Source organism: Chenopodium quinoa, unplaced genomic scaffold (assembly GCF_001683475.1).
Source record: "Chenopodium quinoa cultivar QQ74 unplaced genomic scaffold, ASM168347v1, whole genome shotgun sequence".
Taxonomy (NCBI): domain Eukaryota; kingdom Viridiplantae; phylum Streptophyta; class Magnoliopsida; order Caryophyllales; family Amaranthaceae; genus Chenopodium; species Chenopodium quinoa.
Window position 1 is genome coordinate 1759897 of NW_018744062.1, and position 26421 is coordinate 1786317.

The 26421-nt window shown below is 38.8% G+C and overlaps 2 protein-coding genes across 4 annotated transcripts; one reads left to right on the forward strand and one right to left on the reverse strand.

Moving 5' to 3' along the window:
- Positions 1 to 7930: 7930 nt before the first annotated feature.
- Positions 7931 to 13997, forward strand: LOC110690744 (short-chain dehydrogenase TIC 32, chloroplastic-like). Of its 2 annotated transcripts, XM_021867633.1 has the most exons (11): positions 7931 to 8155; positions 8442 to 8643; positions 8731 to 8797; positions 8999 to 9027; positions 9126 to 9334; positions 9697 to 9815; positions 10489 to 10584; positions 10672 to 10744; positions 11373 to 11526; positions 13315 to 13490; positions 13595 to 13997. In XM_021867633.1, exons 2-10 carry the CDS (start codon positions 8455 to 8457, stop codon positions 13480 to 13482), a joined length of 1104 nt encoding a protein of 367 aa, XP_021723325.1. In that variant the 5' UTR covers positions 7931 to 8155; positions 8442 to 8454; the 3' UTR covers positions 13483 to 13490; positions 13595 to 13997. The 2 variants fall into 2 exon arrangements, with proteins under 2 accessions (XP_021723325.1, XP_021723324.1); XM_021867632.1 differs by having other exon boundaries at positions 13315 to 13997.
- Positions 13998 to 15998: 2001 nt separating this feature from the next.
- Positions 15999 to 20922, reverse strand: LOC110690745 (KH domain-containing protein At3g08620-like). Of its 2 annotated transcripts, none has more exons than XM_021867634.1 (7): positions 20527 to 20922; positions 20232 to 20320; positions 19291 to 19442; positions 17212 to 17328; positions 16999 to 17115; positions 16717 to 16860; positions 15999 to 16630 (listed from the first exon to the last, which is right to left on the reverse strand). In XM_021867634.1, exons 1-7 carry the CDS (start codon positions 20610 to 20612, stop codon positions 16481 to 16483), a joined length of 855 nt encoding a protein of 284 aa, XP_021723326.1. In that variant the 5' UTR covers positions 20613 to 20922; the 3' UTR covers positions 15999 to 16480. The 2 variants fall into 2 exon arrangements, with proteins under 2 accessions (XP_021723326.1, XP_021723327.1); XM_021867635.1 differs by having other exon boundaries at positions 15999 to 16627; positions 20527 to 20919.
- Positions 20923 to 26421: the final 5499 nt, after the last annotated feature.

Below are 26421 nucleotides of genomic sequence, written 5' to 3' on the forward strand. Positions count from 1 at the left end.
GGGGTTTGAGTGCCGTTGTTTGCCAAAAAACAGGCGGTCTACTCAAACTTTTTAAGTTCCATACCAAGTTTGAGGGAGTGACTATGAGTTAACGTTGGTGTTACTCAGTCGCCGTCACTCTTGCTTGAGAAGTAGAGGTACCAGGCGGCGGAGGCCGGCTAGACCCCTTGATTCGCCAATGTTTGTTGGCTATTAACTCAAGAGGTACCCCCTGCATTTATCCCAAGTAATACAGGCGGTCATCTGACTCAGATGTCAACTGCTACCACTGGTTTGGTTAGTGATAGAGTTATCCTTTTCTCAAAAACGACTACGTGGTTGCCCTTGGGGACAGTCGTATAGGTGCCGTGTAATTAGTTTATAGAGCAATGTTCCACCCAAAAGGGAGCTGCTCTCTGCGACGAATTTCATCCGGAGGGATGCCGCCAGACGCCTGCTATGATGTTGGGACAGGTCGTATTAGTTTTGAAGATTGGATCAGTTGGCTTGGCGCCTGGTCTGATCATTCGGCCTGTGGCCTTGGTAAGTTCTTGGTGAACGTAGGTGCTAAGTAAAAGGAGGGTAGCCGCCTGTTAGGCACAGGGTCGGCCAGGCCCTAATCTTTTTAGCTAAGTATAAGGGGGGTGGCTGTGTGTTTGGAACCAGTCGGCCCTCTTCTATGGAGAGTAGCCGACTATATGTCCAGACGGCATGCCCCTATGGTGATAGAGTAAAATACTCAATGGAGAGTAGCCGACTGTAAAGGTACAGACGGCATGCCCCTCTGAAGATAGAGTAAAAATACTCAATGGAGAGTAGCCGACTGTAGAGGTACAGACGGCATGCCCCTCTTAAGATAGAGTAAAATACTCAATGGAGAGTAGCCGGCTGTAAAGGTACAGACGGCATGCCCCTCTTAAGATAGAGTAAAATACTCAATGGAGAGTAGCCGACTATTTGTTAGTAGGCGTGCCCCTCTTAGTACAAAATTGAATAGTAAGTATGCAAACTTTTATTAAGTAGCTCTTGACTATTTACATCATTCAAAAGAAATTTCTTAAGATTATCTACATTCCAAGTTCAAGGCAACGGTTGTCCGTCTGGTGTTTCCAGACGGTAGGTACCATCCCTGACTTCTTCACAGATTCGGTAGGGTCCTTCCCAGTTGGGAGTTAGTTTGCCAGACTCATTAGCCCTACCAACTGCTTCCATTTTTCTAAGTACAAAGTCCCCTACTTTGAGAGGACGCCTGTGTACTTTTTTGTTGTATGATCTAGTCATTCTCAGGCGGTAGATTTCATGGCGCAAGACAGCATTGCCCCTCCTTTCAGGAAGTGAGTCTAATGCCAGGCGCATGGCTTCCCAGTTTGCCTCTTCGTCATATAGCATTACTCGAAGAGTCGGCTCGTAGTGTTCTATTGGAAGAACAGCTTCCGCACGATAAGTTAGGAGGAATGGAGTTTCTCCAGTCGCCCCTTTTTCTGTCGTCCTAATGGCCCAGAGAACATGTGGAAGTTCATCCGCCCATAGGCCGCCTGCTCGTTCAATCTTTTTCTTGAGACCGTCTGAGATGATTTTATTAAAGGCTTCTACCTGGCCGTTTGCTTGTGGACGGCCAACAGATGCAAAGTAGTTTGCAATTCCTTGGTCACCCAACCAACTTTTGAGAACAGGCGTCTCAAATTGGGGACCATTATCAAAAACCATAGACATAGGAACCCCGAACCGAGTGACGACATTTTTCCAAATGAATGAAATTACATCCTTCGTCTTGATTCCCTTTACAGCCTCCGCCTCTACCCATTTAGTGAAGTAGTCGACGGCAACAAGTATGTACCTCCTTCCGCCTGTAGCAGGCGTATATGGACCCAGAATATCCATGCCCCACTTAGCAAACGGCAGTGGGCTATGAATGGTAGTGAGGTCAGTAGCCGGACGGTGAATTAGCTTGCCAAACCTTTGGCACTTGTCACATTTTTTCACCATCTCCATTGCATCTGCTTCCAAAGTAGGCCAAAAGTAGCCCTGCCGCCTTGCCCTTTGATCAAGCGTCCTACCGCCTATATGAGAAGCACAGTAACCAGAGTGAAGATCGTCTAGTATCTCTCGTCCCTTTTCTGGAGTAACACACTTTAAGAAAGGTTGAAGTTACCCCCTTTTGTGAAGTTCTCCCTTTATTATTTCAAAACAGGTTGCTCGTTTTTTCAGTGCTGCCGCCTGTTGATGATCATCCGGCAGGGTACCATTTGCCAGATATGCCCTGATTGGATCCATCCAGGTTGAGCTTCTGTCTAGGATTTCAATAGGGTCTTCCTCGATGCTTCTCTTCTCCATTACATCCCAAAAAACAGTTCGAGGAGTATCAGAGGAGGCGGATGATGCTAATTTTGACAGTGCATCCGCCTGGTTGTTTTCTGATCTCGGCACTTGGATCAGATGGAAATCCTCAAGGGAGCCGATTGCTTGTCGGACCGCCTGTAAATACTTGATCATGGCCGGATGGGTTGCTTCGTATTCGCCATTGTACTGACTCACTATCAATTGTGAATCGGAACAGGCGTCTATTTTTCTTGCCCCTGCCGCCTTGCACATGCGGATTCCGGCTAGTAAAGCTTCATATTCTGCCTCATTGTTTGAGGCCTGAAAACTGAAGCGTAGAGCATACTCGTACCTGTCGCCCTCTGGCGACTGACATATGACGCCTGCTCCACAACCATTTGAAGTAGAGCTTCCGTCCACATATACCTTCCAGACTTGGTCTGGAACTTGAGAGTCAGGAGGACGAGTCATCTCAACAATAAAGTCAGCAAAGGCTTGCCCCTTCACTGCTTTTCTAGGCTCGAAAGTAACTTCGAGGCTCTGTATTTCTATGGCCCATTTGATCATTCGGCCTGATGACTCCATGATGGTCAGTGGCCGCTTGATAGGTTGGTCTGTATACACGACGACTGCATGTGCCAAAAAGTAGGGCTTCAATTTTTTAACAGCCATGAAGAGTGCAAGACCAAATTTCTCCACTAGGGGATACCTCAACTCAGCATTTTTCAGTACATGACTGACAAAGTAGACCGGGAGCTGACAGCCGTCTCTTTCAGCAAGGAGAACAGCGCTTAACGCATGATCAGAGACGGCCAGGTACATGTAGAGTACTTCTTTGGGCAAAGGGCTGACCAGCCTCGGCAAGGAATGCAAGTGAACTTTCAATTTCTGGAAGGCGGCCTCAGCATCCGGCCCCCATTCAAACCTTGCCTTTTTCTTAATTGCCTGGAAAAAGTATAGGCATTTGTCGCCTGATCGGCTTAGAAATCTTCCCAAGGCCGCCAGACAACCTGTTAACTTCTGAACCTCTCGGATGGTACGAGGCGACTGCATGTCAATGACCGCTTGCACCTTCTCATGGTTCGCCTCTATTCCTCTCTGATTGATCAGGAATCCGAGAAATTTCCCAGACTCAACTCCAAAGACACATTTCTTGGGATTGAGCATGACATGGTGCCGCCTGAGTGTGGCGAAAGTTTCTCGGAGGTCCGACAGATGATCTTTCTGAAGTTTAGTTTTGACAATCATATCACCAATGTATGCCTCGACGTTTCTCCCAATCTGATCAAAGAACACAGTGTTTATCATTCGCTGGAAGGTAGCCAGGGCATTCTTAAGACCAAACGGCATGACCGTGTAACAGTATAACCCCTGATCAGTGACGAAGGCCGTCTTCTCCTGATCTTTCTTCCACAAAGGAATTTGATGGAAACCAGAGTAGGCGTCCATAAAGCTCATCAAAGCATGGCCGGCTGTTGAGTCGACCAGATTATCAATTTTAGGCAGAGGGTAACTGTCTTTGGGGCACGCCTTGTTTAAGTCTGTGTAGTCTACACACATTCGCCAGGTGCCATTCGGCTTTTTAACAAGCACCACATTTGCAACCCAGTCTGGGAAGTAACATTGTCGAATGAACCCTGCATCAAGTAATTTTTTAACTTCGGCGGCTGCCGCCTGACTTCTTTCTTCACCATGGTTCCGTTTCTTCTGCCGTACCGGCTTCTTTTTTGGATCCACGGCCAGTTTATGTACCGCCAGATCAGGACTAATGCCTGGCATTTCATGGACTTCGAATGCAAAGATGTCCTTGTATTCTTTCAATAGTGTGTGAAAGTCGTCACCAAGGTCTCTCAGAGCAGTCGTCCCAACTTTGACTGTTCGATCAGGACGTGAGTCGTCTAAGATCAGGTCTGTATGCTCACCAGCCGGCTGAGGGCGGAACTCATCCGACCGCTCCTCTGCCAATGATTGCTATTTTCTTTCTTTTCTTGCGGCCCCTGTCTTGGATGCCTTTCTCTTCTTGCCGCCTGCTTCTTGAACAGGCGCACTCTTCTTGACATTGTCAAGGTCTGTTTTTTCACCACTTGACCCAGTGGCCATAACAGTGGGCTTGACATCCGAGAGATAGCACTCTCGGGCCATCCTCTAATCTCCCCTTAGGGACCCGACTGTTCCATTATCCCTCTCAAACTTGAGCAACATAAGAGATGGGATTATAACAGCCTTGGAATTATTCAGGGTTGGTCGTCCCAGAATCATGTTGTAGGTCGAGAGTTCTTCCACTACCAGGAACCGGACTACCATGTGTCGTCCTTCCCCTTTTTCGCCCAGGCGGATGGGTAAATCCACTCGTCCCAGTGGGTGGACGACTCCTCCTCCAAACCTTACTAAAGGGTGGGAGGCCGGATGTATGCAATCAGTCTGATATTTTAGTTTCGACAGACATTTGCTACTGATGAGATCTGAGGAGCTTCCGGTATCTATGAGGATTCGTCCAACTCTCTGGTTGGCCACTTTACATTCAATAACGATAGGGTCGTCATGCGGCCCTCTTACCCCTCCTAGATCTTCTTCAGTGACGAAAATCTCAGGAAATGAATATTTGGACGGCCGTTCTTGGTGAACGGAATTTACATCTAACCGCCTGATATTGTCTTTGTTGCCCCTAATAGTGGGGCCGCCTCCTGAGAAGCGGCCTGTAATGGTGTAGACGACTGCATCATCTGTATCGGAGCTGTCGGCCTGTTGATTCTTTTTGGCCGACTGCTTTTTTGAGGAAGTGTTCCCCGTAGATTTCTTGACATAAGTGTCAAGATCACCTTGCTCAGCCAGACGGTCCAGATACCGCATGAGACTGATGCAGTCATTGGTGTGATGACCAACATCATCATGATAAGCACAGAATTTATCTTGGTTCCGGTTGTTTGCAGAACCCTTCATGGGGACCGGCTTCTCAATTGAGATCCGTCCCTTGATTTCTTTTAGGATAAACTGGTTATCCTTGTTAAACGCATACTTTGGGGAGTATGGTTTGAATTCTTTTTTCTTTTTCTGGGCCGGCTGTTTAGAGGAATCAGCCGCCCAGACCTCTTTTCTCTTCTCATCTTTGTTTGACGACTGTTTCTGTCGTCCTTCTCTTTTGTCGAACCTTTTCCCGTCCGACTGTTTTACCGTACAAAGATCAGTCGCCTGTATATAGGCTTCCGCTTCAATCAATGCCTCTTGAAGAGTCGCCACCCTCTTTCGGACCAAGTCAAATTTGAAGGTCGACCCGTCCTTGAGACCTCTGAAAAAGTCAGTGTAGGCTACCTCATCCGGTTACCCTTGAATCTGTATTCTCATCAGGTTAAACCGCCTAATGTAAGAACGAAGACCCTCCTTCTCGCCCTGCTGAATTGTTCCTAAATCAAGGGTCGTCTTCTTCGCAGGGATGTTCATGGCGAAGTTGGAGGTGGATAAGTAAGCAAGCGTCCTGAAGCTATTTACACAACCAGTCGGAAGGTTGCCGAACCATTGTTGTGCGATTCCTTTGAGAGTCGCTGGGAAACACTTGCACCAGGTGGGATCATCCAACCCTTGAAGGTACATCAGGTTGGTGAAGGCCATAAGATGGTCTTCTGGGTTAGTAGTGCCGTCATAGGCGCCTACTAATACATTTTTCACTTTGGCCGGCTGAGCGGCTTCAGTAATTTCCTTGGAGAAGGCCGACGGCTGTTCACCAAGTCTAAGCAACCGTAGCTGTCAGTCCATAGGTTGGACGTTTTTTGTTACAGGTCCACCAAACGGAGGTGGCTGCAAAAAATACTGTTGTTGCGGCACAAATGGTAAGTTTGGTACCGCCTGGTCGCTATGAAAGCCGGACTGACGGGAGGTGCCGCCTGACTGACTCTCATGATACGACTGAGTATGCCTCATCGAGGCATTTCGCAGACTGTCTTGAAAGTTTGAAGTAGAGACCGACTCTGACAATCGGTCACTCTTCTTCTGCTCTAGCAGTAGCCGAGCGTCTGTGAATGTTTGCTTCGACCCGTCCGCCTGAATATGACGAACAAGTTTCCTATTTCCTGTAGGAAAACGGAATTTTGTGAAATCAAGGGCAGGTGGCTCCCGCTTCCTAGATTTAGGATGAGGAGTCGCCTCTCGCCCTTGAACTGGCTTCCTCTTCAGTGAAGTGGAGGGTTTCTTAGCCGACTGCTCCTTGACCAGAGCAGGCGGCTTTTTGTTGATCAACTCTTGAATTTCTCCCTTGAAGTCCCTCATGAAGGTCATGAGTTCGTTCCTTGTGATGGGAGCAGATCCATCAGTCGGCTGTTGCCGAACAGGCGGTGCGCCTGCTGGCTCGCTTCCTGTTTGAAGATGTTCCCGTTCCCTCCTTTCGGTATGACGGGTACGTCGAGCCCTTAGAGTCCCGTCTGAAGCTGTGTGAGCTTCAACTTCAAATTCACTCTCAGTATCGTGGTCCGACTGAACTTGAGGGTCGTTTAGGGGACGCCTCTCTTCAGGAGTCGGTACAGACTTGGATGCCATCTCAGAAGTACTCTCCCCACAGACGGCGCCAAATGTTTCGGGGTTTTCTGATGTCCTGCGGGAGAGTTACAATTCCGAGACTGGAACCGGACGCCCGTACCTGCAAAACAACGGAGACTCCTGGTGGTGGGAGCTCCGCCTCCAACGGTCAAGTTAGTACTTGATTAAGGAGTAATTAATGCGGAAATTAAAGTGAGTGGGTCTCTCTAGGTGAGAGTGTTTAATGTGAGTTTTTAGCGTAATCAGCCTGTAACTCTGGGTGTAATCAATGTGTTTTTTCCGTAATCCCCCCTTAATGAGGATTAAGGGAGGTATTTATAACCTTGGGAAACGCGCCAATCCTAGGTTTAGGTTAACCTAAGGCTGATTGGGCTTCCCTCGGAAGTTGGGCCTGGGTGGCCGGTTTCTCCATTAGGCATGGAGTATGCCACGTGTCATGACATAATAGGTCCAAGGTGGACGAATAAGCGCGTGCCACGTGGCAAGCCCTGACAGTTCCAACTGGGGGACACTTGGCAGGACCTGATTGGCCCACATGGCGCATTCCGATTGGTAGGAGCAAAAATCCCCTAATCACAACTCATAAAAGCGTTAATTTTATGGACACATTAGAACATCACAAACATACTACTTTGTACAGAGTAATTCTTAAACGAAAAACCTAAGAAATAAAGGACATGGTTAATCTTAGAGGGTAAGTGAGTTCTCCTCCCCCATTGAAACCGAGCTTTCCTCTCTTGAGTTGCTTGCGAGCTTTCTTTCTCTATTAATGGTAAATCAAGAAATTTCATTAAGTTACTTGGGTTAGTTTTAGAAAATTAGTAATATACTTTTAACATGGGGATAATGGTAAACTACTTTATTAAAATGCAGAATAACCTTAGAACCACTGATACCATTATATAGATATTAATGGTTCTACTCCCTCTGTTTTTAAATACTTGCTCCACTTTTCTTTTCCGACCGTTTTTAAATACTTGATCCATTTCCTTATTTGGAAAGTTTTGACAATATTTAATTAATTTCTCTCATCTAGTGGACCCAACAATATTAATTTATGATAATCGCTCCAAACTAAATTAATTTCAAAAAAAAAAAAAAAAAACTGTTGGTTTTGCCGTAGGTAAAATGATTGTAGCATGTAGAACCTAACAACTGAAAAAGTCAGTGTTGGGCTTGTTCATCGTCGTCCTCTTTTCTTTTGGTTTTTTCCTGTGTCACATAACTGACTTACAAAGTTTACAGAAACGAAAAGCTCTTATTTTTAATGCTTTGTGGGAGTCTCTGAAAGCTCAACCCAATTGCAGGGAGGAAGCAAATTCGGTTAAAGGTTGGAATCTTAAATATTGTGTGTTTTTTTCCTTTTATAATTACTAATCAATCCCTATTCATTAATTACTCTTTGCCCTTAATTTTAGCTAATTTCTATTGAAAGATGTCAATTTTTGGGCTGAATTTTTTTTACCTTTGGTGAGTTCATAATGTGAAATGATTAGGATCACTTGATTATATGAATGAATGAATGAATGAATAGGAATAGTGGGTTTCATTTGTATTTATGTAATTAGTGAGGTAGATAAGTATTTATTCAATTCAAGTTGATTAATTTTGCGCAGTGTGTGTGAAAGAATGAGAATGGGGATGAAGGAGATATGCAGAGTTATAAAATTCATATGCTCCATTGAATTTATGAGAATGAGTGTGTTGTGGCCTCTTTATCTTGTATTCTCTCACTTGCGCCTCTTCAGTGGGCGTCACCACTCCACCACTTTCCCAAGACAACTTGTTTCTAACAGACCCATCTGCATTGTCACTGGTGTAATCTTTCTTCTCCTTTTCTCTCCTTTTTTTTTTTTTATGCTTTCTTTTTACTTTCCTTGTATCAAGCTATGCCTGTTTTTGCAGGCTACATCAGGCCTTGGAGCTGCTGTCGCCGAAGCTCTATCAAAACAAGGCTTTTTTGTTATCTTGGGTATTCCTTCTGTCTGTCTTTCTTGTTTCTCTTTTCTCATTCTAATGTTTAGTTTCCCCTTGAATACATGGAATCCCGCTTTATGTAGTGTTTCATAAGCATCATTGTTCCTGAAACACAGGATTTCTTACTTAGCTGGATTTCATAAGAGCTAGATCAGTTTAGTGTATATTTGATGCATGATTTCCTCCATATGTGCAGTTGGAAGATCAGGTCATCTCTTGTCAAAGGTTAGGTTATTAAAAATGTAGGTTGATTGTGTATTTTGACTATTTTGTGCTTAAACCCACTTCTTTCATCTTTCAACAAACATATTCTGTGTGGACAGACTATGGCTGAGATCCGTAAACAGAATGAAGATGCTCAACTTGAAGCTTTTGAGGTCGACTTGTCATCCTTCTCATCCATTATGAAGCTAAAGAATTCCTTGACACAGTGGCTGTTGGATATGAATCTGCATCCTTCAATCCAGTTGTTGATAAACAATGCTGGGATATTGGCAACATCATACAGACCCACTGATGATGGTTTTGATGAGTAATCATGTCATTTCTTTGCCACCTTTTTGTTATTTTTAATTCAACTCCATGCTTTTCACTCCTAATAACAAATTCATAATTTCTACTACTGAAATTAATGAGGAAGGCATGTAGTTCATCCATTAGTTTGTTAGAGGCACGTGCTAGTTTAGGGATAATAAGAATTACCCAAATTCAATTCAGAACTATGATAAGCTCTAATAAGTTAAATTAGTTGATTCCAGAGAAAATCAACACACTCTGAGTTGTTAAACTTCTGTTTCCTGCTTCATTTCCTAAAAACAAAAACATTCTAGAAATTCCTTAATCAGTTGGACAATGCTTGAATACTGATATGTATCTGTTTGTAATATTTCTTAGGATGATGATGACAAACTACTTAGGGGCATTCTGTCTCACGAAAGCTTTACTACCGTTACTCATGAACAGTCCTATTCCAACACGCATAGTCAGTGTATCATCTTTTACCCATCGAACAGGTAATCATATTAATCTGATCATAGTCATTTGAATGGTTTCTCCTTCAATGAGTGAGGCTCGTTTACAGTTTCATTTTATCTTGTATATACGAATTTCCTTAAAACGGGTTCAATTATCATCAAATCCTTCTTTTGAATTGCCTTTCTGAGTTTCTGGCCAAATAACTAGAAAGTTGTGATCATGTTTGTATGTATCTGGCTCCATGGGATAAACAACTTTCACTTGAATAATGCCCAATGCCTGTGTAAGCCTTGTATTGATTAGATTTTCCAATCGAAAAGGATACTTAAGGTTGGACCTTCTATTTACTCTTTAACAGATTGGTGTGTAATCATGTAAGCATGTTCATATATTCATAGTAAAAAAAAATATGATGTAGGAGTTTGGCTTGCCTTATATTTATTTAAATAGTTTTTCAGAACAATTTATTGTTGCTCTTTGAAGGAAAAGTGGTATTGGTTTGCTACGCTAGCATAGGACTTTTAAATGGCTTTGTTGTGAAGAATTTTCATACTATGCCAAAAAAAAAAAAAAAAAAAAAAAACAAAAAAAAAAACATTATTGTATTTATTGATCCACCTACAGCTCTTAGGCTTGTTTACTTTAGATTTTGATAGTTACTGGATGAGTATCGAGTGTAAACTTTTTAGTACTCATCATTTGTTGGTTCAGTGAATGATGTGCAGGTTGATGAGGAGTTTGTTTATGGCAAATCCTTTTCAAATTTCAAGCAGTATCCATTTTCTCAGATATATGGGTGCTCCAAATGTAAGTCAGCATTGCTCAACATTGTTTGGTCGGTAAACATTTACATTAGACAGTTTAAATTTCAACGTATTGGGTATTTATTGGCAGTGTGTATACTGCTTTTCTCATATGAGCTTCATCGACAATTTTCCAAGGACAAAGTTTCTCAACTATCTATCAAGTAAGATTATTATATCTAGTCAAAGAAGCATAGATAACTTTGTGCTCTGTTCATCAAATGGTACTTGAATTTCTTTTCTTTGTTGTGAAAATATGGTTCCCAAGGTCTTGCAAAAATCTAAAACTGAGTTGTAGAGCTGGTTGAGATGAGTCGTAGGACGTAGGAGGATGAATGACTATGAATAGCCTTTCCCTTATTTATGCATTGCAGAGGAGTAGGAACATTGACTACGTGAATTAGGAAGACTTTTTAAAGCTTCCCATTCACAGGAACTGAACTTTGTATCTGCTTTTTTTCTTAAGAAGTTTTTTTTTTATATGTTCCATTAGTTTATTAATTGTTATGGGCAATTGGGCACACCCTTATTTGATCACTAAAGTTAGATCCTTTGCCATTTTCTTATGACTTCTTGGACCACACTTTCAGTTCCCCTTTGTTTACATATATACATGAGTGTATGGGTATCAGGATTTAAAATGGATAGATCTCTCATTCTGTGAGTTTTTAAGCTGCTATAACTTACTGTTATACATTTGTAGCTTGTCTGATGATTGACAAATGTGTAGCTGTCCATAATTCTGATCACCACTCTCTGTCATGTTTTTTTTTTTTTTCAATCTTTTGCTAGTGTTGCGGATCCTGGAGCAGTGAAAACCAACATCATGCGGGAAATACCACAATGTCTTTCTCAATTAGCATTTGCAGTCCTGAGACTTCTGGGAATATTGCACTCTCCAGAGAAAGGGATCAGCTCAATTCTTGATGCAGCCCTTGCTCCACCTGTAAGATTATTAAACTTCGTACCACATCCTTGTGGAACTTAGTCTTTCTATTGATATTAAATATATTATTGACAAGGAGAAATATGTCTGAGGACCCAGGGCCTCTGAAAAGGTGTATTTTAGGCACAATTGACTGGGTATCCACGTCAACTATCCATTAGGGTATCCAATCAAACCTTGACATATGGTTGAAGAGAAACCTGTGAAAGTTCCAATGAAGTAAGTGACTGAAGAAACACTTATAGAGTTATAGCTTGATCCCGTAGAAACACAGTTTTGTCGCCCTGCTCTCTTTTCTGCCACTCGTTTCAACTTTCAAGCAATGATACCCACCAAAATGTCAAAGCACACTTCTGTAAGAGCCTTTGGATCCTTTACCATTATATAACTACATTTTGCAGATGCTTTAATATGGTATCTAGACAAGTTCAACTTCTTGACTCACCTCAAAAGTTTGTGCCATGTAAAATATGCTACTTCACAACACAAAGAAATATGAGTATATCCTTAACCCATTCACTCTCCTAGCACAGTATATGCATAGGACAGTGTGGCCCATTGGTCTATTGAAAAAATTGAGGATATGATTGGAATTTTTTTTTTTCCTTTTTTTGGGGAGAGGGGGGTTTATTGGAAAAAATTGATGTCAAAGTACGAAATTTTTCTCTGTTTGCGATTTATCATCAAGGTTTTATTATTTTTGGAGAGTGGAACATAGTCTTTTGTCTAAAAAAGTAAAAAGTGGGATTTTGTATCAGATATTAGGTCTTTCCAAGTTTTTTTTTTTTTTTTTTTTTTTTTTGAAAGAATTACGCAGGGTCATTAGCCCAAAGATCCCTGCTCCATTTATAGTGTCATTTGAAGATAATTAAGGCGCTTCTGGTGAATTTTCGGGTAAGAACTGATAGCCATAAATTTTGGCAGCATGACTTCTCATATAATGGCACAACCATCATTAATCCAGAGTTATATCTTGATCAGGTCTCCATTATTTTGTTAATATATCCCTAAATTATTTGGAGCACCCAATTATAGCTAGCTCCCTCAGTCCCTCCTGTCTAATTTCATAACACTGTAATCCTAAATCCATGCCTTTGTTGATACTAAATCTACTCTCTAACGCTTTGTTTGGATAGCAAATAAGGAAGGAAAGGAAGGGGAGGGAAAGAAGAGGAAAGGAAGGGAAAAGAAAGGAAGGGGGAGGTGAGCTCTATTCTCCCTCAAAATATCTCCAAATTTGGAGGTATTATGCTTATTAAAGAGAGAGGAAAAATGGATCCCTCTCCTTTCCCTTCCTTCCCCCAATCCTTTACGCAAACAAGAGAGTTTGTCTCCTCCCTTTCTCTTCCCTTCTTCTCCTTCCATTTTTTTATATCCAAACAAAGTGTAAATGCTCAATTTGACCTGCTACAACCTTGATATTTTTCAACTCTTTTCTCTATGACTCCTAGTATTAATTCCTGCTTCAGTGTCATTTATCCATCAGCTGTTGTCCCTGTGTAAAAACTGTTTGTACTACTTTTATACAAGCTTCAGTTAAACTTAAACACCAATGTTGCTAGTAATCTGCTTGCTTGAATGCTTTAATCCCATAAGTAGGGTCGGCTACATGAACCAACACGAGGACTTCTCAGGAGGTCACCCATCCTAGTACTACTCTCAATCATTGTCGCTCATGTCATGTGATGTGACAAATTTTTACATTAGCTGTCACTGGCCTACTATTGTCATGGTAATATTGTCACAGGAAACTTCTGTTAATCTAAAGCCATGGTAATATTGTCACAGGAAACTTCTGGAATGTATTTCTTTGGTGGCAAAGGCAGGACAATCAATTCCTCTCCCTTGTCCTACAACAAAATGCTTGCAAAGAGATTATGGGGAATGTCATGTGATATTTTTGAAGAGCTGAAGCGTATTCATGAGAAATCCTCGTTGATATCTGTTTGTGACTAGGCCATAATGTAAGACAAGATTTCCTTTGACTTCAAATTTTTCAGCAGAATTGAGTGAATGGACTTGTATAATCTTAATCTGAGAATCTGGTTGATATCTGTTTTATATAAAGTATTTGAAGAACTCTTGGATGGAGAAGTTCTTACTCAACCATCACAACAGCCGTTTGGACCAGAGCGCACTTTGTAACAAATTTGTTACACAACCTTCGTTACATATTATTTGCAACGATTTGACATAAAGTAGAGAGGAAAAATGTCTAATCGTTGCAAATAATATGTAACGTAGGTAGTAGTTGTCTTGATGTTTTGTGTAATAGGGCTAGCTTTTCCCTTGGGTCTCTCTTTGTAGTACGAGTAATAGTTTTTAGCTTGTGGAGGACTAGATGATTTCTGTTAATTTATGAGATTTTTTTTTATCTTGTGGATTATGTATTATAGTTCATACCTCAATCAATTTCTTAGAAATTTGTAATTTGATACGTGGGACAGGCCAAAGTTGCGGTAAATCTTCAATTTGAATAATTCTTTGTTTCAGAAATGGTTGTTAACAAATCCTAAATGGATGAAGGTTTAAAACTCCTTCAGCATGGAGGCGTGCATTAATGCAACTGCACAAATTATTAACTGTTTATTTTTTACCTGAGACACGTTAGAAAATTTTCTTTGAACTTGATAAATGCAAATACTCGTAGTACAATATCACCAAAATTTGCACCTTTGGCTCCAGATACAAGGAACAAAAAATAAACACGACTGTACACCAAGGTACTGAACATTGATTATTACTTCGTATATCATTATAATACAGCTTACAAAATTTAATATTGTCCACAGATGAGGTGCCCGTGCTAATGAAGAAAATTAATGTTATTTAGCATTCCTTAAGTATAATAACAATAATAATATTTGTATAATAATGGCCGCAGACCTGTTCTGATTTACTGAATTGAACTGATTAGAGCTGAACTGAACTGAATTGTTTATGAGATAATAAAATTAGGAACTGAACTGAACTGATTGAAGCTTAAATGAACTAAACTGAAATTAAACTGAAGAGAACAGGCTTTTAGTATTATTGTTATTAGCATTCCTTAAAATTTATAACTTTGTAAAGAAGCAATAAACATGCATCATAATGAAGTATATCTTTTCTTTTTATATACCTTAAGTATTTTGTATCCTGGAAAATAATCTTGAAGACTTTAAAAAGAAAAAACACGTAACATAATTATAGCAACTCATGAAGAAGAAGAATCTGAAATGAGTACATATTTTCATACTTGTGTTGTAAGATTTAGGGAGATGAATTAAAAATAAAATAAAATGGGACCGACCTTTGTTATTGATTGTCTGATGAAACATACATACTTATACGCTGATTAATAATCGATTACTTTAAACTTTGTTTCACAAGCCAAGTCAAAATTATGGTGTTGACTAATTAGCTTTGGCGTTTTCCATTGAACCCTACCATCCACGTTACTAGACTCCATTCTTTTTGGCATCCAAGCTAACATGACAAACATTTCTGATAGTTTTGCACATGCTAAATTATTTCTAAGGTTTATATTTTTTTGGGGCCAGAACATGCTCTATTATATTTATTTATATATCCTACACGAGAAAAACTATAAACATTGTCATTGTAAGGATTTTTCGGCTCATAATCATAATCTTCAATTTATTTCAATTCCCGTCATACAACCTAAATCGGTGCAATTAAATTAGATTATTAAATGTTACGGAGTATTATTGTATCTACAATCTAAATGGAATCAATTAGAAAATCAAGTCATTCGATATCACATAGTATTATTATACATTACGGAGTAGTATATTATGATCCACAATGCGCAATTAGAAAGATTAGCGGCGAAAGATGTACAAACAAGAAATATTGAAAGAACTTTTAGAGACGAAAAGAATATCTTATCAATGAACGTAGACAGACAACAAAATAAACAAAAGAGGTAGGTGGAGGGGGAAGGAGTGATAATGGTATACAGCCAATAGGGAAATAGATAGTTCCAAACTTCCAACTTCCAACAGAAATAGTATGTGAATCCTGAAATTGGGAAGGTTGGTTTATGGTCGGCAACAAATAATGGCAAATCCCTGCTGGTTTTATACTAGCCACAGCCACAACCCAGAGGTGATCCAGCTATTCCAGCTCACCCCATTTCCAACCAACATTTACATTTCTTTATGGAATCCAATGGCCTAAAAAGCGATTTTACACTTTCAGCTGCCCTACATTGTATTTCAATTCATGCAGATCAAACCCCATTGTGGGATCAATATTCACCATTTACGCCAACTCACTAGCTTCCACCCTACGCTCTAAACCACACTGCATACGAATGCTTAGCTTAAATCCTAAACACTACTCTCACAGCCTACCTTAATCCATCGACAACTATGACAGCCCCCATTCATCTTCCGTGAGGGCAATCATCGAGCCAACCATCTTACTCAAGCCCCTCGTAACATAGCACACATAGAAGTACAACAATATCAATGCCCAAATGTGCAATATTCATACTTATATTTATATACCCACACTGTTCACGTTTGCTAACACATGAATAAATCCAATGAATATAATAGCTTACAACTTACAAGAACCCGACAGAATGCCAAAAAACTTAACCCAAAAACACTATAATGACTTTCCCCTTTTTTGTTTCTTTTGGAAATAGTTTCTTTTGTTCTTCCTTTTTACCCTTTCCAAACTGTTTCTCCCAGAATAGAGATTAATAAAGATTAGAAAAAAGAAAAAAAATAAAAACCTTAAGATGACAAATAGAATAGGAGAAGGGAGGAAAAACGACGGGAAATGACCCACCAATTAGCTCACCACGAACAACTGTTGCCCTATATGCAGCTGTTGTGCTCACTCTGACAGTCAGCACTTTTGGGAGGTGAGCCTTTTGACGTTGACGCGACGCAGACGCATAGCAGAGGCAGCTCCATGACTCAGACATACAGAATACTAATTAACGTCCTGTTTTAGCACGCTTCATCCCACTAGTATTGAATGGAGATACACTTCCACTTGGACCAGGACTGTCTTCTCTAAAATTCGAGTTCAGCATAGCAAGCTCCCTAAGTTGCTGCCTTTTGTAAAAGTCTTGTGATTCGTCCTGCTAATAAAAACTCCAATTAACCAAAGTAGAAAGGCAAGAGAAGCCAAACAATAAGAGTAGGTCTTAAAGGCATTGAAGTTGCATACCACAGGCTTCAGCAATTCTTCTAGAATTTCTTTAGCCTGGCGCAACTTTATGTCAACAATATTGGGAGCCATATCAGCCTCAATCAAAATGTGAAGTGGCTCATTCAGGTGTTCATAACCAGGTCTTCCTCGAAGCTTCTCTTCCTAGAATCATACACCAAGAAAAACCACATAAGCTACAAGAATAAGGGGCATAAACTTACAAAAATCAACAATCAATTCCAACTGATATTTATAAAATGATAACAAACCGCTCACAATGTAACTAGTAAAGAAATTTACCTTGTCTGGATCCTTAATTGATCCTTTACCCCTAATGTACACACGACAACCAGTCGAAGCCTCAACACGTTTCAGAGAATTTCCTCTGGGTCCCAGAAGTCTACCAACAAAATTGAACTGGAAAAAAATACGAAAACAAATGCATTAGGAGCCATCCTCATTTGAGTATAAAGCCATACAAAATACAATGTACAAGTAAAAAATTATACTTACATTGGGATATGAATCTACTGGTATTTCCAGCCGCATTATTTTTTTCACAGTATATGAGCTAGGGCTCGCAGGTGCCCCTTGCCAGTCCATCGACATTCCAGGTGGACCACTCAATCTCTGTTTGCAAACATCATGATTCAGAGCATTAGCCAAATCTATGATAGTGAAGAAGGTAATGAGCTTGGAGCATCAAACAACAACAATACTCTAAAAAGCATCATAAGTATAGCAGGCAGGGGTTATAAGGCATTAAGGCAGATATAAAGTAGGTCAGTAGCCTTACTTCTGCAAAAGGAAGGCAGGTATGCACGACATGGTATTTAAATATTCATAAGAGTTGCAGACAGGTCTGTGGCATCTGATAGAACGGACAGATGACAAAAAATCAGACTCCAGAGACACAAAAGCTAATGTGTATAATCCTAAATTGCTTGAATCCAGCTCAAGTAACGGTAAATTTCTAAAACAATTCCACCAATTCACTCAATTAGCAAGGAAAAAAACGCAATCTGTTTTCATATTCTGCCTCCTATTCTCTACTTGCATTTTGTTGATTCTTTTTATCAATACTCAACAGTATATAGGTTTGAGACAGAAGGCACTAGATTTCCATCACAAAAATCTCTTAAAAGCCAAAACTGTATGGAAATACAGTTCCACATATTCTTGGGAACCATGACTAGATTAGTTTTGATAAAAGCAATGGCTCAGACCGACTCCTACAGTATGATTTATAGACTGTAACTTTGCAAGGCATAAAGCCAAGCACGGTGCTAATACTAGATGAAGGAAGATAGAAACCATTCTTCTGTTCCTCTCCTATTCAGGGCCTTCAGGCATGGTCAAGTAGGAGATAGATGCCCACAGGAGTGACATGCTATTCTTAACCCTAACTGGCTACCTAGTAATTATTACTGGAACAGAGTTGAAATGCTGACCAGATGATGAGCCATTCTTCTGAGTAAATTTAATCAGATGCCACCAGCAGATATTGGAATTAAATAGAAAAAATCTATTCAAACATGAAGGGAGATGATTACACTAGCAGAAAAGAAGCAGCACGATCATCTTCGTAATCATCACGTCACACTTCATGCAATCAAGGTACATTGATATAATTTTCAGACATAAAGGAGAAACCTTTGGATGCCATGTTACTAGTGCAGTGCATAAAAGTGAATGGCATGCTGCATGCCAAGAAATACTTAGATAAACATGAATACAGATCCAAGTCAAGACAGACCTAGAATCATTTGATGCAAGAATCCAATTCAACATCTCACAAGAGTCGTTCCAGGTGATCCTCTCTGTTTGACCAAGTGATAATGCTTATGACCACAGTTGCTAATAAATATTTGCTAAGAAACGACAATCATGTAACAAGGACTCTAGACTTAACCAGTTTAAGTATAATCGTAAGGAATTCTTCCACTATTCTGCCATATGTACATTAGAAGGTCTCCAACTCAGCTACAATGAAATACTTTCAATTAATTTTTTTGTCAAGACAACCAAAAATGAGACTCAAGAATATGACATCTCAGTTTTCTTATAGAAATATCAGTGTTTTTTCAATCTCGTGAAGAGCATGAGCTCAGCCTCCCTCACATGATGATAGCAGATTTCCTCAAAACAAACAAAATCTAAAACTTCCTAGTTCCAAGCAGTTTTCCTGCAATGTTTTATTAGGGCTACAGCTATCACCACAAGTCATCTATACAAAAAAAAAAAAAAAATATTAAAAGACGCGCTAAAGATGAGGAGGCCAGAGATACAGAAGATAGAACTGCTAGAATACACAATTGTTTGAATCCAAAAGTGCCACTATTAACCCGGGTGTATAAAAAAAAAATCAACATGTAATGCCATGTTTTCATAAATAAGACTGAAGAGGAGATAAATTCATAACAAGTCATTGAAAAAGTTGACAAATAGGGTTTACAGGGAACAACAGCAGAGTGAAAAAGAAGAATAAGTGGTTCTTAATCACAGTCATCTAAATTGTAGATGTAAAATTGGTTTATATGAAGGGAAAAGGAAGACAAAGGTAGACAAACAGAAAGACGTAGCAAATAATACCTCTTGTTGCAAGCCGTTCCATCCACCATATCCACCTCCATGAATATTTGAAACTATATTTGCAGATGCCATAGGACTGGGGCTTCTATGTTGACGTCTATCAAAATCACCAAAGCCTTGACTTGGCAACATACCAGAAACCCTCAAAATCTCTGCAGCCATCAATGAAGAAAGATGTTGGAATGAATGTATATGAAAGTACCAACTTAACCTATTTGACGAATGAATTCAGAGCATCAAAACCAATGGCCAATATCTCTTAGATATCAGACAATCAAAGCTCTATTAAATAAAAGTAGTTGAGATTAAGAAAACCATGTAGCATTGCAGTCCCTCAGGCAAACACCAATAATATAACTTTTAGCTACTTTAAAATTACGAAAATGTGAAGACACATATCCAAGGAGATGCAATTGAGACAAGTAACTGCGAGTGTAGTAACTAGTGAGTGCTTTGATTTATGCTAAACTTATGTACTTTATTTTTTTTTTTTTAAAAAAAAAAATGTAGCAGACATAAGTCAATCAATCAAGTGAAGAGTGAAAGCAGCAGAAACAAATGTTAGGCAAAATGGAAATAAAATCACATGTGGTCTGGAATGGTTGACACATCATAAAATTGTCAGATTAAAAGTTACAGATTGAATTTCCAGATTCATACCATACCAGTAATAACAAGCATCACACAAAAAAAGGAAAAATTTAATTATCCTAGCTGGCAAATAAAATGAAAAAATGATTAAAAACAACTGGAAAATAGATAGTAGGTTAATGAAAAAAGTGGAAAAATGCAGTTGATTGAGATTCAAGGATCCCAAACACAAGTGGCGATGCCGATGGTACTAGAATCAGATGACATGACACTTGGTAACGCAGTCATCTCGAATAAAATTAATATTCAGATCCAAAGAATAAAAATTAAAAAAAGAAAAAAGAAAGAACCTTGATTAAGGAGGCGGCTGCATATGGGGAGGACTTGCATGAAAGGACCCAATTTCTGATGTTCATTCAATAACTCCGTCAAGTACTGACTGCGCCACCATGAATGACAACAGCAGCAGCAACCACAACCGAGTAGAGTAGAGTAGAGTTCAAGACCAAGTCAATTTCAATAGTCAATTAATTAAAACAATAATTCAAATTATATTTATCGGGTAAATTCAAAGTAGCAAGTAAATTAAGTAAGCAAGTAAGTAGGGTTTTAAAGGATAAATAAATAAAAAAAAAAAAAAAAAACCTATCATCAGAGGCAGCGGCGGCGCTTCTAATCTGAGGAGAGACTGCTCTTGCTGGAGAGAAATTTGGATTGTAGAGTCCTGACATGATTTCTTGGATTCAATTCAATTGAATTGAATAGAATTGATAAGGAGAAGTAAGTTTCGAAGAGGGGGAGAAGGTGGTGGTGGCGGCGGTGATAGGGTGGGTGAAAGCAGCCAGATGGAATGAATTCCGACCTACCACTCGACGGTGGTGGTGGAGGTGGATGATAGGGGGGCGGAGAGAGAAAGAGAAGAAGAAGAAGAAGAGAAGAGAAAAGGGGGAAGAGAGAGAAAGGGTGGAGGCTTTTTATGTTGGCAGAAGAAAAGGAGGAGACACAAAAGGGAATTAAAGGGTTTTTTTGTAATAAAAAGGAAACCACTCAACTCTACGAGCCCCCAACCCAGCCCACCTACACTTTTTTTTTTTTTTTTTAATTATCAATGGATCCGTAGCAGTAACAAATTATACCAGCTACTCACTTGAGAGTGGGGAAGAACCCAAGTTGTTACAGTTTTACTCTCCAATTTTAAATTTCATTTTCATTAAATATAATTTAAAACACTCAAAATATGTAGTACATTAGTATTATAGATGAAAGAAGTAATAATGGAAGATGAAAAATAACAACGTGGAAGACTGAAGAAACAGTAGATAAGCATACTCCTCCCGATGCGCTCACTTCTCTTGCTTTTTGCTGTTTTTTTTTTTTTTTATATTAAAATTTTCTCCTGTAAAGTTTGTGGAATTAAATAACTAGTCAAAAATAAATAAAAAGAGAGGGGTCTTCTCCCGTGATTAAATTATAGACAAATAGTCTTCATTCAACCCTTTAGCTTTTGCTGGACTTGCTGCTGCTGTTGCAAGTTTGCAACTAAGCGCTACTTCTACTGGATAAATATTGATTAGGTCAATCAGTCATCCTTTCTTCAACGTCATACGTCCACCCCTGCCCTTTCATTCAACCGTTTTTTACTGTCAATTACTCCGTGCTATACAGAATATACACCTTCACCGTCCATGACCGCGGTTAATAAATGTGTATATGGCCCGAAAGTTAGCAAATTGTGTAAAAAAAAAAAAGGTTTTTCCTCTTTATTTATTTTCTCCATACTTTTGTTTTTGTGACAGTGCATTTTTTAAAATCTTAGGGGTACACAAAATAATTTCTTTAAAATTATATGTTTATATCTTTTTTCTCATTAATTATACTAATAATTAAAATTGAGTGAAACAGCTTCTCGAACATAACTTACTTGCTCGCATTAGTCACTCTAGTTAATATAAAGTTTCATAATATCAGCTTTTTCAAATTTTTTTTACTTATATTAATCATATATATCTAAGGACAAACTAGTGAATTGGCATGTGTGCCAAGTTTAACTATGTCAATTACACAAGAATTGAAAGAGTACATTGCTTCCTTTGTCCCACATTAATAAAATATGTATGTTTTTTCTTGCATAACATTCCATACATACATTCAACCATCAATATTATAAATATTAAAAATTTATTAAAACTTTTGATGTTACAAATTAAAACACTAAGTCACTAAAGGTCTCAGTTCAGTTTAGCCTTCATCAGTTCAGTTCAGTTCAACTCCAATCAGTTTAGTTCAGTTCAGTTCAGTTCAATTCAACTCACTTCAGTAAATGTGAACAGATCGTATTGAGTCTATCAAAAAAAAAATGTTGACTTTCACACTAAACTGTTTTATTTTTATTTTTTGTATATGTTAACGGAATTTTTTAATCACAATTTTTAAAGTTTGACGAACAATATAAAAATACAAAGTATAAGTTTCTGACCCGAATTTGAGCCTGTTCGAGCTCTTTTTTTTTTTTTTTTAAGTTTTGGGGAGCATAAATTTCATGAGTTAGGAATTTCCAAGTCCAATTCCTCAATTTTTAAATTAATCTCGTTCTCAATCTAGGACCCATTCTCATGATCAATTTTATCAATATTGGCTTTGCATTTATAAACTAGATAAAATGTGCTAGGAATCATATTAGATTAAACCTATCTAGACCAAATCATTAAAGAAGAAAAAAAATCTTGATAAAATTAATGCGCTCGCCATGGCTAGCCATGTTCGGGGAGTTTTTTCAATTTGTCCTTATGTTACAAATTTAGTACGTAGATAGCATAATTAATGAGGGAAAATATGTAAGCAAATATTTTTAAAGGTATCAATATCCACCACATTACATTAATGATGACAAATAAGTAAATAATTAACATTTTAGATAATGTAATTGGCCAAACACTATTAATAAGAGTTGTCTCAATTTTTTCTAAAAGGTAGATGATCTCTATTTAATCGGTTATATACTCAACTAATTAAAACTATATTCAATTAATTCGCAAATGGAAATGCTACAAGTGATGTGCATTGCAAAAAAAATGATAAATCCCAAAAAAATTACATGTTAATTAATGGTAAACTCGTGTGTTATTGGATATGTTCGGTAAATTAATTAATATGTTGTTTTCATTAATTGACTAAAACTAGTAATTGAAATCTAATAATGGTACATTAGATTCGTTTATTTTCAATTTCCTTTTCTCTATTCCTCCCTCAAAAATCAAAACCCTAGATTTTGTGTAGATATATCATATATGCGCTGTCGCCGACCTTTTAGTTTATGCCTTAATGGTAAGCCTTTTTTTATCCAACAAAATTATAGTTAACTTAGATAAGTTAATTTGTGTCTTATTATACTATTTGTCTCCATTATGTAATGATTCAGTTTGACAACTAAAAAATGTTTATAGCAAGACTTAAACTCGAAACCAACAAGTCTTAATATCTAAACATTCGAATTTGATTAGCAAATTAAACAAATACAAACTAGAAACATGTGGCATTGCCCGGGTGACACACTAGTTTGGTACTTAAATTAAACACCAAACTATGTATGACAACATGAGCGGAAAAAAGATTAAAAACTCGAAAAATGATACTCCGTAGTTGAGAAATATATATAGTGATAGAGCGAAAAACATAGTGAAAGAAAAGCATGAAAACAATGTAATATGAAATAGTTTGTATTGTTTCAAAAAAAAAAAAACATGTTAAAATAAAGCTCGTCCATTGGGGTTGTAGAGTGGAGGAATCAGTGAGTCATGGTCTTTTTTTTTTTATTGCATCAAGGTGAGAACTTTGTGGGTCGAGAGCTAATGTTCAGCAATGATAAAATGGAAGGCTGCAGTCTCGATGTGTAACCTGAGAAGGCCGGAAGGATTTAGATGCCAAGATGGTGCGACGAGGTGTCTTCTTAGCCTAGTGTTGTGTGCAACTAAAGAGTGTTTGAAAACAAGGATTCTCTTCACAAGATGATCTTGGACAAGGTTGCACACTTGGTATAAGAGTTCGGACACTATGCCTCCTGCATATGCAAAACTATTGATGCCCCCAAGATGAGGCCTAGTGTGAAGAAGTGGAGAGCTCCACCGCCGGGATTGTGAAGCTCAACACCTATGGGTCCTTGCCAGATGAAGGTTGGGTGTTTGCAGCTACTAAACGAGGAAAAGCTCTTTAGTCGCTTATTATTGTTGAAGCCAAGGCTCTCAATCTTGCTCTAAAATTAACTAAAAGGTATGGTATGTATAATATAATCGTAGAATCATATTGCCAAGTTTTGGTGAATCATTTGTCTTGTAGAGCTGTTTTCCCTTTTGAATCTTGATATGATCTTGGGTGATAATTATAATGTCTAGCACTTTTTTTAATCCTATTATTCGGAATCATGTAAAAAGAGATGAGAACTTTGTAGTTCACCATCTTGCCAAACTTATACCTTTCAAGCAAGAACAAGTTTGGGAGCATCTAGCCTCTCCTCTCTCCTCCTTCCTCTCTCCAAAACCCTAGCCTTCATTGTTAAATTGTAAAGGGGCTTCCATCGTATTGTTTTAAGGAATACTACAAGAAGGGGGGTTGAATTGTAGTATGAGAGATTAGCCAAACTTTTTGCGGAATTGAAATTAAGTTAGCTAAAGGAACTGAAAGATTAACTAAAGGAACTAAAGAATGCAAGAGAGATTTTACGTGGAAAACTCCTTGGTCCTAACAAGGAGAAAAACCACGACCACTTGGGATTTTGGGAAATGAATCTTCACTATAATAGGGCAAATGAACCTATTACAAGCTAACGACTCAAACTCAAGTTCCTCTACGAACTTGAGACCCTGAGGAACTAGTCACCCAACTAGTTACTCTTCTCTTCTCTTTCTCTCTTCTCACTTCTCTGTTCTCTCTTCTCTTTCTCTTCTCTTTCTTTTCTCTTTCTCACTTATCTTTCTCATACACAAATGTTCACTCGAACTTCTCCATTCCCAAATTACAACTTGAAAGAAAAACAAACTCTAGTATAAGAACATTAAGAACACTCTAATAAACTTGTGTGGAATTGACACTTGACTCGATTTGAAGCTTGAAAACTTATGTGAACAAGGGTGAGATTTTCCTTCTGAAATTAATGGCTATTTATAGATCAGTAAACGCTTTGGAAAATCCTCTTTGTGTAGCAACACCATTACGCCACTACTCATACCCACTAAGAAGATCATGTCCCTATAATTAAGGAACCATGAACTCCTTAATGTGCAAACCCATGACTGAAGAAGAACATGGGAGAGTAGGCCGCAAGTTTTGGAAAACATGGGAGATTTTATTTTGTAAAAGAAATTTTCCGAAAATCAGAAAAAGAAATAAAATAAAATCTTTTCAATTTGAGAAAAAGATAAACGTTTAAATGATAACAGTTTTCCTAAAAACTAGCATGCACATATTTCATCTTTTAGACCAATTCCACACAGATTTTTCGAGTGCCATTTAATATCTTATACTTACATAAATCCTAAAATATAAAAATATATTTAGTCTTCATGTTCTCTGATGAAGCTTCTACTCCGAGGCTTCTGTTCCTTGAGAGGAACTTCTCTTCTCTTATGAGGCTTCTTCTCTGAAGCTTCTGTTCCTTAAGGGAACCTTCTCTTCTCCGGTCTTCATTTCTGAAGCGCCAGTTCCTGTGAGGGAACTCTTCTTTATGGCTAGCTCTGCTTCTGGCCTTCTTGTTCCTCATGGTATTTTTACAAGACACTTCATTCTCCTAGTCTTTGTAACTGAGTACACACTTAAACAATCAAGCACTTATTAGTTTGTAAGTAAGTGAGGTTGTGTCATCATCAAAATCATTAAGTCCAACACATCGGCTTTAACCTGTGGAAAGCCCCAGTCCCAGTTTCTGTAAAGTTTTTTTAGGTTTTATAATAATGCTTCCTCCTTTTGAGAGGAACTTTTCTCCCTCAAAAGAAAGAGTTTCCGATCTCCTTCGAAAGATAAGGGTTTTTCGACCTCTTTTGAAAGACAATGTTTATCTCCTCTTTTCGGGGGAGAAATTTATTAGTTTTGAATCCATGATATTAGATTTAATGGATTGTCGTGAAATTATTTCGTTGGTGAAAAAGTTATCAAGTTTTCGAATGCAAACAGATGAATCAGGGGAAAAACATCCTCACGACCACAAAGAATCGTTAGATTGCCTCTCCAACAAGGCTGTATTTTCCAGCGATATAAGTGGAGATGTTCCACAATGCAAAATCTACTCGACGATCGTAGTTTTTATGAAGGAAAATTTTATTTGTTAACGTCGAATCTAAAAAAAAAAGTTTGGAGCATCACTACCCAAATGAAGTCTCCCCGTATGTAGAGATGGAAATGGATCGGAGGTGGGTCGAGTGATGCTTCATCCGCCTCCATCCACCAACGATCCATCCATCACCCGACCCATCCATCACCTAATTTTTTTTCATCCACATCCGATCCATCCGTCATCCATGGATGAATCGGGTGGATCTGGTGATAATTCGG

Coding starts and splice junctions, on each gene's coding strand:
- LOC110690744 (XM_021867632.1), top strand. CDS start 8,455: ATGAGAATGGGGATGAAGGAGATATGCAGAGTTATAAAATTCATATGC. Junction 8,644..8,730: donor CCATCTGCATTGTCACTGGT/GTAATCTTTCTT, acceptor CTGTTTTTGCAG/GCTACATCAGGCCTTGGAGC. Junction 9,335..9,696: donor ACTGATGATGGTTTTGATGA/GTAATCATGTCA, acceptor AATATTTCTTAG/GATGATGATGACAAACTACT.
- LOC110690745 (XM_021867634.1), bottom strand. CDS start 20,612: ATGTCAGGACTCTACAATCCAAATTTCTCTCCAGCAAGAGCAGTCTCT. Junction 20,321..20,526: donor GCCGCTGCCTCTGATGATAG/GTTTTTTTTTTT, acceptor ATGGTGGCGCAG/TCAGTACTTGACGGAGTTAT. Junction 17,116..17,211: donor CAGTAGATTCATATCCCAAT/GTAAGTATAATT, acceptor ATTTTTTTCCAG/TTCAATTTTGTTGGTAGACT.